At 41.2% G+C, this 11,155-nt stretch overlaps 1 protein-coding gene across 2 annotated transcripts; it reads left to right on the top strand.

Annotated features, from left to right (window-relative positions):
- The first annotated feature begins 270 nt into the window (after positions 1-270).
- Positions 271-9,075, top strand: nlrc3l (NLR family, CARD domain containing 3-like). Of its 2 annotated transcripts, none has more exons than XM_069667997.1 (12): positions 271-638; positions 1,013-1,240; positions 1,657-1,749; positions 2,319-2,496; positions 2,710-2,857; positions 3,118-3,210; positions 3,972-4,324; positions 4,431-4,634; positions 4,894-5,069; positions 5,252-5,525; positions 5,701-5,826; positions 7,209-9,075. In XM_069667997.1, exons 1-12 carry the CDS (start codon positions 613-615, stop codon positions 7,602-7,604), a joined length of 2,295 nt encoding a protein of 764 aa, XP_069524098.1. In that variant the 5' UTR covers positions 271-612; the 3' UTR covers positions 7,605-9,075. The 2 variants fall into 2 exon arrangements, with proteins under 2 accessions (XP_069524098.1, XP_069524097.1); XM_069667996.1 differs by having other exon boundaries at positions 5,701-5,916.
- The last annotated feature ends 2,080 nt before the right edge of the window (positions 9,076-11,155 follow it).

The raw sequence follows: 11,155 nt of genomic DNA, 5'->3' as shown, positions 1-11,155 counted from the left end.
AAAAGGATGTAGCTGATTATTGAACACAGATAAAGTGTTCTGGTTTTTGTTTTAAATGCTACAATGATGCAAAGTTAAGGATAGGTATTTTGATACATAATGTATGTTTTCCCGACTGCTTGTGGATGTTTACATTACCATTAATGTATACATATAAAAAGGTCTACAACTAGGCTTTACATTTGTGGACGTTATGATTTTATTCTGAAGGATAGTCCGGAAGTCGTACTGTTGCTTGTTGACCGATAAGCTACAGACCCGAAACCGAAAGTGTACGATAGGCGCTAACAAAACGGAGCAAGATGGATGAGCGGGATCATAATCTCCACAATTCATAGTTTTATCTATGAGTTCAAATTGTATCTGTTGTTTTCTAGGAAACGTTAATATTTAATACGTTCGTGTATTTCACTAGGCCATCATGTTTATCTTAAGAAGTAGTTAATGTTAGCATAACACGAAGTTAACCGCGCAGAGTAACAGCCTGTATTTAAAAGTAACGTAAGCATTGTGGATTCATATTTTGGATGTAACATATCGGCGATAGGTAAGATTGAGACTTTAAAAGTCGATTTCACTGCTACGGTGTGTGAGTCTGCATAAACCAGAGACATGAACCCGGACACAGAAGTGGAAAGGTAGGTGTAGTCAGTAGTTCTGCCATCTTTAGTTCTGTCACTGTAAGAACGCGTTGTACACATTTTGACAAGCAAAGCTACCGTACTTCCGTCGGTTAATAAAGTTGTTTAAATGACCCAATTGTCTCAGACAGCTGTGTCGACTGTTAACTACTTATTACTTATGCAGGTGTATAGCACCAGAGTCACATTAACTGTAACTTGTCAAAGTACCCCGTCAGTCTGTGATGAACTACCTGAATTATCCAATTGTCCATCTTTATTCTTAAATATACATATTCAGTTGAATATTATTGGTAATCATTTAACAACTAGACAAATTGATACACAATCAAAACCCCCTGCATACTAACACCACCTTTTTGTTCCCTCAGCATCCTAAGACAGGAGTATGAGGAGGACGAGGAGGAGGAGGAGAAGAATAAGTTGAAGAGGCCTCCCTCCAGCTATGGATCAATGAAGAGTGACAGTGATGAGATGCAGGAGGAGGAGGAAGAGGAGAAATATGTGGAGGAAGTGGAACAAGAAGAAGAGGTTGCTGAGGCCTGCCCGTCTCCCTGTCCTGTCGTACTACCCCAATTTACTTCTCAAGAAGCAACAGGGTACTGTGTCTGGGTACTGGGTACAGTCTATTTTCAGTAGAGTTTCAAAGCTGTTAGAGATGCGTGCTTGTGCACAGAGAACCATGGTCTACTAATGAAAAATGTAAAATCAGTTCATAGTTAGGGATATCCAAGTTTGTCGGGTTTCTCTCTTGAGATTAACAATATTGTCATAACAGACAGCTTCAAGACCTGCCGCTCTTAGTGCTGATGTTTTTGTAACTGGTGCATGATAAGGAAAGGATTAATGACAATATTCTGTTGTTGTTTTTTTATTGATTTTGTTCACCAGTTTTCCAAGCATCTAATTAAACTGCATCCATTTTTAAGTCAGAGGTTGCTTTTAATGATTTAGACATTGCTTATAGCAGGTTAACTAGATCTTACCAGGTAGATAACGTCCCTTTTTTTGCCAGGTTGCAGATGAATCGCCCAGATTCTCCAGAGACCCTCTACACCATGACCACTCAGCAGACCAAACTACCAGGAGCTGTTGTCATTGAAACCAGGTGGAGGACCCACACACACACAGATAAATGCATACACTGTCTGTGATAAATCTGACCTATGTGAGGCAATACCTATGTTAATTTTATACTGTTTTGTTCGTGCCCATTTATGTCATAAACTTTAGTATCATACATTTTGACAGGAAAATAGATGCCATAATATACGTAGATGACCCATAAAAATGTAATGCCAAAGGCCTAAGTGCCAATCTCCAATCAGGATTCCATGACATGCCCATTCACACAACGAAGGCTATGACTTCGGGACCAATTTGGGGTCCAGTGTCTTGCCCAAGGCAGTCACGGATTGAACCCCCAACCTTCCTATTGAGAGTCAACCGACTCTACCACTGAGCCACAGCCACCCACACAATGTGGTGTAATTGTTTGCACTAGTGTGTCGTACTATATTTAAACAGTCTTTAGGTGGGTGTCTTAAATTTGAAGCTTATATGTACATACAGAATTGTGTTTAACATGAGTCAAAATGCGACAAAACATCATGGTGATCCTTGGATGATATTTGCAGTCTGTCCCAGCTAACCCCCGGGGTTCCCGTTGTCTTTCAGCTCTACTGATCTGGAAGATTGTTCTGAAGCAGACGAAGTGGAGGATATGGATGAAGTTTTGCTAACTCATTCCCCAGAACCACCTGAGCCTGTTGAACTGGATGACCCAATGCAGACTGATGAGAACAGCCAACCGGGCAGACTACACCCAGAGCAGGACCTGTCCCATATATTCAAGGTTGGTACGGCACAGTTGTTCTGCCATATGTTTTCTTATCTGTTCTTCACAGAAGTTCTTGATTTAGACTCAGGACCTATTTTGACCTGACAATGCATCACCTATACCATTCCCCTTTTTTTTTTTTTAAAGGGTAAAAAAAATGATAGTCCAAACAGTGCCTGCATCATTTCTGCATGACAGCATGTTAAGTTGTGTTTTTTTTGTCTGCAGAGTATCCAGGATATGGTGTCAGGCCTCACCAAGGAAGAGCTGTTCAAATTTAAGATGTGGTTTTATCAATGGGAGTCAAGCATAACCCTGCAGCAGGTGATGGAGGGAGACATTCTTGATTTTGTGGACAGGATCCTTGAGATCCTTGGTAAGAAAACATACTTATATTACATAAAGTATGGATGGGACAATTAGTGCTCAACATGTAGAGAACCAAGTGTGTGACTTTGGAGATTGTGAAGTGGACACTTTGTGACCATGATAGGTTTAAAAAGTCACTTTTTTTCTGGGGCGCTGGTTTAGCTCAGTTGGTAGAGCAGGTGCCCCATATATAGAGGCTACAGTCCTTGACGCACTGGCTGGACTGGCTATTTAATGCTAAATCATTTTAAAAATGTTGTTTTGCAGGAGTGGATCGTTCTCTGTTGCATACGATAAGTACCCTTGACAGTATCGGCAAGAAAGAGGAGGCAGAAGAACTGCGGAATAAGTGCAAGAGAGGCAAGTAAACTCTGTAAACTAAAAAGTCTGAGCTAGTTAAATAAAATGTACATTTTGTTACATATGCATGTTATTTCCACAAAACGCCATTTAAACAGGCATTGACTGCTTTCTCCAACTGGTCTAAAATTAATCAAAATGTATCGGTTTATATATTTTCTTCCAAACAAAAAGTGTTTTAGGGCCTGATCGGACAGAGCGCATTTTGCAGGCTGTAAAACGTGAGGCACACCGCACTGCCTTTTTTGTTGAAGCCTACGGTTTAAAAAAAGAGCAGCTCGCTGCGCCTTTTTTTTCTACTGTTGTTAAGGCAACCCCCGAATCATTAGCTGTCATTAACCGTTATATTGTCTACTGACAGAAGACCCGCCTCTCCTTTCATCCGATTGGACAATGAAAAAAAACGCCCATGACGTCGGGTGCTTTTCTGCTTTGAGTTGAATGTTTTTCAACTCGTGTCGCTCGGAGCGTTTCCTCAAAAACGCGAGGCGCGAGCAGAAAAATGCGAGGCACTCTGCAGCGCAAAAGCAGCGCAATGAAAACAGTGACAGAAAAGCCGCCCCCATCTGCTAAAATGCGTTCTGTCTGATCGGGCCCTTATAATGCAGTCCCAAATGCACCATGCAAATTTTTAGGCAACAATTTAGATGTCATCATTGTGTTAAATAACACTTAGGAACAGTAGGAACTGGTTCAAGAATATAAGTGAAGGATCTATTAAATCTTTTTTTGCTCTTCTCTTCTTCTTTCTCCTCCATTAGCTTTGATTCGTTATCATCTGAAGCAGTACTTGATCAGAAAACACCAAGTCATCCGTGAGGGGGTCGTTCGTGCCGGAAAGCAGAATCTTCTAGACACCATCTACGTTGAGCCACAGATTTCCACCTGTGGTTATGGAGGAGTCGACCCCTCCCACGAGTATCGACTCCATCCTCCGTCACCTCTCCAGGTCCCCAGCTCTGACACCTTCGTTGGCGTGAACAATCTTTTCCGACTTCAGAAAGAGGATGGTACACCGGTGAGGACGGTGGTGACCACTGGGATTCCAGGAATTGGCATGTCTGTGTCTGTGGGGAAATTCTCCCTGGATTGGGCAGAGCTTCGCGCAAATAAGGTGATTAAAAAAAATCTAATGTCAGTTTAAAACTCGTACAAAACCAAAAGTACTCTACCTGCCCTGCTCCAAATGACGACTCTTTTCTCCCCCTGTTCTTGCTTAGGATCTACAGTTTGTCATCAAGCTTTCCTTCAGAAGTTTCTGGCTTCTGCGAAAGAAAGACCCTCCACAGATGATGTCCATCACGGAAGTGATAGAATATTATTATCCCGAGTGCAAAGACATGAAATTCCTGGAGGAAGATGGCTGTAAATTTCTCGTCATCATGGAGTCATTTGATTGTTACCAAACTTCTCTGGACTGGGAGGTATGCTATCTGCACACAGACACACCTGCAGAGAGCATGCATATTTTAACCATCAAACATCGAGAGACTGAATTCAAATTTAACCAACCATATAATGTTGAAAATCTTCACTTTGCACATGTTGACAGCACTTCCACAGTGAACTATCTCAGTTAACTCAAATTTTAATAATAGTCAATTGTAACTGATAAAAAAAGAGACATTTTTTGTTGGCAAGAAAGTGATATATTTGTCTATATTATGTGTTTTTTCTCTTCAGAAGGCTCCAGTAATTGATGACAATTACACCCAAGCACATCCTGACGTCCTGATAGTAAACATCATCCGTGGCACTGTGCTTCGAGGCGCCCGCGTGTGGATCCTGGGGAGACGAGCGGCTGTCTCACAAATACCATCCCAATTCATTGACTTCGTCACAGAAATCCAAGGCTTTAGGTGTGTGTGTACTTTGTGTCCGTCCTGTTAAATTTTGTGTGTGTGTTTAAGTTTATGAACATGTACTGTTTTTAGCTTTGTTTGTCGACTTCAATCACATCCTGTTTATACACCGTTTTAATGGTTCTAACCGGTTTCATTTTCAGTCCAATTAAATCATTCCCTTTCCCTCTTTTCTCCAGTGATGAGATGAAAGATGACTACCTAAAGAAGCGCTTTAGCAATGCAGAGCTAACAGCAAAAATCATTGCGCACTATAAGCTTCTACCGACACTGAGCATGCTCGCTCGCCAACCCTTCGTCTGCTGGATGTTGGCCACCGTGTTTGAGCGCTGCTTCCGTTATCATGGCTATGGGGCGCACCCGCCCAGGCTGACACCATTCTACGTCAGCATTTTGATCGTCCAGACCAATCGCAGGCTGCAGTTCTACTACGGAAAGGGAGAAAATGAACTGGTAATGTCCATTTAAACTTGGCTTTTTTGTTAACTTAATTACTTGTATTTAGTACCAAAATAAATTTATGATTTTTGCCCCCTGTCAAACTTCAGTAATATGCATTTCAAGAAAAACTAATAAACAGCACAACTTCAAAGTCGAGTCTTCCATTTTATGTCCTCTTTCCAACCAGAAATGGTCGAGTGAGGACAAGAGCCTGTTGACCAAGATGGGGAAGATGGCCTTTAAGATGCTGGAGAGGAACACCAGTGTGTTCTTCGAGGACGACGTGAAGGAGTGCGGTCTGAAGCTGACAGAGGTGACAGTGTTTTCCGGCCTGTGCACTGAGCTCCCCACTGCAGCCTCAGATGGGAGGAGAACATTCTGCTTTATACATCTCACCTTTCAGGTAATGTGACCATGTGATCAGTTCAAATATAACAAGAGTGTTATAATTTCCCGTCATCTCTGGCCTGAGCTGACTTTGAACCTTGCTCAGATGAAGCTACACAAAAACAAGTTTTGCCGCTCTTAATGACAGTGAAATGAAAGTGAGAGCTTCTCCCTCCGCTGATGGGATGTATTTCAGAATAAAACTAGATATGTGTGCTGGGTTGTTTTAAACTGTTAAAATCCTTCCCAGGATTGGATGGGTCTTAATGATGAAGTGGTCCAGACCCTCCACCTGAACCTCCCTGACAATGTTAGTAGATGAGGAGGAAAAAGGACACGGGAGAGTAGACCTCAACTAAAGTCTTTGGAAGTTTTGCCCTCTAAACCGTGACATCAAGAGTGGTTTTATTTTATAGGCAGGTTTAGCTAGATGCTCCAAATCAGATGGTATTTGATAATTTCTTTATACACTCAGGGCCTTATTCACTAAAGGATTGAGCTGCTTTCGTGCCCGCAAAACCTGTGCAAATGACACAAAAAGCCTCATTCTCCAAGCGCACGCAGAGGGTTGAATGCACCCCAAAGTGCGCTGCAGAGCTAACAGTGTCTCTGTGTTCCGTCTTTTGCCGCGTATTTAAATCAGTCATTATGCAAACATTCAAGGCAAATTCAACTGTTCAACTGTAAATGAACCTCATGGCAAAAAGCACCTAATTCAAAAATGCCAACGCTTACAGCACCGGGCAGTTAGAGAGAAGATATTACCGCATGCAGAGAGTTGGTGGTAACTGTGGCGCAGTATTATTAGAGCAGAGTTTCCGATGATCATGATTTGTGTGATCAAAAAATGTATTTGTCTTTAAAAACAATCTGTTGATAATATATTGAGTTATGGAGTTGAGATCCGTCAGTGTGCTCAACTGATGCCTGAGAGCACAGCACCGCGCAGCAGAGAGAGGAGGTGCAGACAGCTTCTCTTCACAATCAGACAAGTCATCTTATGGGCGTGTTTGCGCTTGAATATCATTAGTGCAATTTGCTTTGTGAATCGGACCTTGAGACGGAGCAGATAGTGGGTGCAGATGATGCGCAATTTATGGTGCTATCGGCGGCCGAATGAATTCCCCCCTAAGGTGTGTACTTGAAAAATTTAGAGAGATGGAGAGTTATTTAATTTGATATAACAATACTAAAGACATATACTGTATATCAAGAGTGAACAGGATAGAAGTTAAGTAAAGCAATAATTTCACCGGGTTTTCAATAAAAAACATCTAAAAAATCTCTTCTTTGTCATCTGTCCTCCAGGAGTTCATGGCGGCTCTGTACGTCTTCACGATGTTCCGCACAGAGTCTAAGAACGTTCTGGACTCCGGGGGGTTGCACATGCCCAAGATCTTCGCATCCAAGGTTCAGATTAAATCAGCAGCCGGCCTGGTCCAGTGTGCCGTGGTGCGAACCGTCAGCTCCCCGCTGGGCCACTACGACATGTTCCTGCGCTTTCTGTGTGGCTTACTCTCCCCGGACTGCCATGACAATCAGCTGAGCCGGTATCTCTACCATCACAACGAGCCAAAGGTGGGCGGACTGGAAGTTGTGCAGCGGCTGCTGGAGCAGACAATACAGACTGCTGAAGAAAACAATAGAGACCGGGTGGAGAACTTAAAGGAGTGCCTTAGAGAAATGACCCAGGAGGATGAGTGAGTTTGGGTTGGATTGCATCATGAAACTAGTGTCACTATATATGAAGTACTGCCTGCTCTGTTATATCTTAACAGAACTCGAGTGATGATCAGTGAACTGAAAACACTCACCAGAAAGAAACTCCTTCAAGTGATACAACAATCATTTTCACTTAGTAGACATTATAAATTGCATTTATTTCTATGCATTGTGGAACAGCTGAGTTTATGCAAATCTGCAATATTAGATTATTACTCATGTCTTGAAATAAGCGCCTTAGTTTACATACATTTGGTTCGTCCAGCTTTGATTTTTTATTTAGATGTGAGGATTTTGAGGAAGATCACACTAAGAAAAATCTGACTTTGACTCATAATGACTAAAGCTCATACTGTATTTCAGTATGAAGTAGATGAGCCAATCCGGTCCGTCAAACAACCTGCGAGGCCGGGCAGAGGAGCGCCCACACGGCAATTTAATGGGTGATATTGTGTCAGTGAAAAGCTGTGAGAGGTACTTTTGATCTTCTTTGAATTCAAGGTTTAAAAAGAGACATCAGGGTGCAAAGTGACGTTATGGGTGAATGATAAACTTTATTTTTGAAGCTTTACTCTTATTGTTTCTGCAGTTTATGTGTCTTTGGTTACATTTGTGCTTTTGTACTCTACTGCAACAATTCATCAATGCAAAATTGATTTTATGTCTCCGTTTTAGATTTTCATGTCACCATCTGGAATTCATGCAATGAACTTGATTTTTATCTGTAAAAAAGATGACACTGGGATTAAGGCCATCTTTGTGTGTTTGCGCGTGTGTGCTTGTGTCTATTATATGGACTGCACTTATTTAGCGCCTTTCCAGCCTTCTTCTGACCACTCAAAGCACTTTTACACTACGTGTCACATTCACACCCTTTCACACACTTTTGGCAGAGGCTACTGTGCAAAGTGCAAATCTCCAGTCAGGACTAAACCCTTCATGCTTGTTCATTCGCTGATGGCTGCACCTTCGAAAGAAATTTGGGTTCAGTCTACTTCGACATTTAGACCGAACCGCCAACCATTCATTTGGGAGAGGACCGACTCTTCCACTGAGGCACAGCCGCCTGTTCAGCTCTTCAGTTCTTTGTAGTTATATTGTAAAACTATCATGTTAATACCATTAATACTGCAGAAATATATAAGTCAATGATTGAATTATTATTTCTTTATACTACTATGTAGTCCTGCTCTCCTACAAATATAATAGTTTTCAGTAATTTCCTTGGAAATTATGAGGAGACATCCTCAAGTCTGAATTTTTATTACATTTTGACAAATAAACATGCATTAACCCAAATAAGAAGAGGAACAGGATTATATTTCTTACAACACTTTAACATACAGATTGATTTTACAGTGAAGCAGAGCAAATCAGTCATTTTTTAAAAAGAGCAATAACAAGTGAATGCAAAAAACAAAAGCTCGGTATTCAATAAAAAAGGATCTGAAAAGTGGGGTGTTATGCTAATTTCAAGCTTCATATTTCACTCTGTGATACCTGTGGAGTAGCTTAGCATAATTTACAGTTAAAAACCTCCTTTGTCTGTGCAGGCCCTCATACAGCCTCTGCCTGAAACGACTCAGCCAGCTCTGTCCCTTTAACAAACCCCGCCCCTACAATCCAACTTTCTTCTGATTGGCCAGCTCCCCAAAGCCTGCTGAGGGGCGGAACTCTGTGTTATTTACCCTGAGGCCATGTTACAGAACTGTCAGCAAATAGTAAACTTCAGTTTTTCGATTTGAAATAATGGCTGGTGCTCTTGTCCTTTGGAAAAGTAAACACTGATATCTTTCCTTCACAGCCCAAGAAACACTTTGTCCAAGACATTTTTAACCAACTCAAAGAGCAGAGCCGTTGAGGTGAGTGGTGGAGTGAAAAAAGTGTCCTAGTCAGACTGAGCTGCTGGGTGGGTGTGTCCGGCAGGAGGTTCTGCTGTGTTTTGGGCAGATGCCCAAATATAGAGGTCCTCCACATTATGACATCATTAAGAGAATCGTCTGAAGAAGTCTGTCTGAAAGCGAGCGTTCACAGCAGCCTGCAGACTGAGACTTTCTTAACCGTGGATTCCTCCAATATACTTTTACCTACAGGTTTGAAACTTCACCCACATTTAGTTTGGACATCCAACATTGTAACATTATATATATGTCTTCAAATGTGAAACAGCATAATACCCCCTCTTTTAAAGAAATATTGGAATGGCTAGCGTAGTTTCCAGAACACCACTCAGTCTTTAGTATTATCTGCTGAGTAAAAGAGACATACAGTGAACAGAACATTTGTGTTGTAAACTTGGAAAACTTAAACAGTTTTCAGGTGGCATCTTTTGCAGAAGAAGAAGGAACTTAATAACAGCAGGGCTTTTTGTTGGGAACATCAGAACCTGGAAGTGAAAAAAAAAAGATGCAATGTAAAAAAGTCTCATGTCGGATCGTGTTTTGAATCAATCGGCTGACTTTGGCAGATGAAGGGCAGCTTGGCATGGCACCAGGCATCCAGCAATTCGAATTGGTCTGGCATGATCTTTCCACAGTGATTGTTATGATGGTCAACAGGAAAGTTGTCTGTCTTGTTAGGGCATGTTCCAACTTCTAAGCCTGAAATCCACATCCAGGGCGGGTTGCAGCCAAAGATGGAGCGCTCCATACCGATCCAAACCCCATCCTTCATCCCTCCATTTTTACCTTTCAGGAGACACTTCACTTCATCCAGCATAGTCTGGTTATAGATCTCAACCAGGGAGAAATTATCTTTGTGACAATGCTCCAGGGCGTCAATCCAGCTTTTCGGTTCACAGTAGAACGTGAGACCTGCATCATTTTGCAAAAAAAAGGTGACACTGAAAGTTTATTTTTAAGAAACAAGGTAAACAAACAACGTAGTTAGAGAAACCAATCTGAATTTAGCTAATATCAATTTTGTAAATTGTTTGGTACTGCATTATTTTTTACTTTAAACATAGTTTGTGCAGTTTTAAAGTGGACATTGTCCATAAATTTCAAAGATTTGTATGCTCATGATACCCTGCATGATTTATTATCCTAACTGCTCTTTTTGCAGTGTGCATATCCTTTGTAGTGTGGTCCTGTAGGTATTTCCCCATACTTCAACACAATAGTACATATATAGTTATACGAGTGCACAGTAATAATAATAATAATAATTATAGTAAATTTTATTTACATAGCGCTTTTCATTGATACTCAAAGTCACTTTACATTATTAAAACAACTAAAGAAACAAAATAAGAACAGAAGGAACACAGTGAGAGGGAACCAAACGGTTAAAACAATAAAAAAAATCAGAGCGTCTATAGTGTTTTCTGGTTTAGGGTTAGGTTAATGTTGAGACATGTTGACTTGTAATGACCTATCTGTACAAACTGACTTCTGTTTTCTATGTTCCATGTTTCAACAAAATCCACAGACGCTGATACGTGAACTGCACCCCTCTTCTCTGTTTGCCACTCTCGTTAGTTTCTACAAAGTTGCCCCAATGTATAAAAATTCAAACAATTTTTTTCACATGAA

The sequence above is a fragment of the Semicossyphus pulcher genome, unplaced genomic scaffold, assembly GCF_022749685.1.
Source record: "Semicossyphus pulcher isolate SPU_LCO1_2020_fin unplaced genomic scaffold, fSemPul1.0.p SCAF_19, whole genome shotgun sequence".
Taxonomy (NCBI): Eukaryota; Metazoa; Chordata; class Actinopteri; order Labriformes; family Labridae; genus Semicossyphus; species Semicossyphus pulcher.
Note: the sequence above shows the minus strand (reverse complement) of the source record. Positions and strands in the feature narration are given on the sequence as shown.

Coding starts and splice junctions, on each gene's coding strand:
- nlrc3l (XM_069667996.1), top strand. CDS start 613: ATGAACCCGGACACAGAAGTGGAAAG. Junction 4,635..4,893: donor AAACTTCTCTGGACTGGGAG/GTATGCTATCTG, acceptor TTTTCTCTTCAG/AAGGCTCCAGTAATTGATGA. Junction 5,917..7,208: donor TTATACATCTCACCTTTCAG/GTAATGTGACCA, acceptor TCTGTCCTCCAG/GAGTTCATGGCGGCTCTGTA.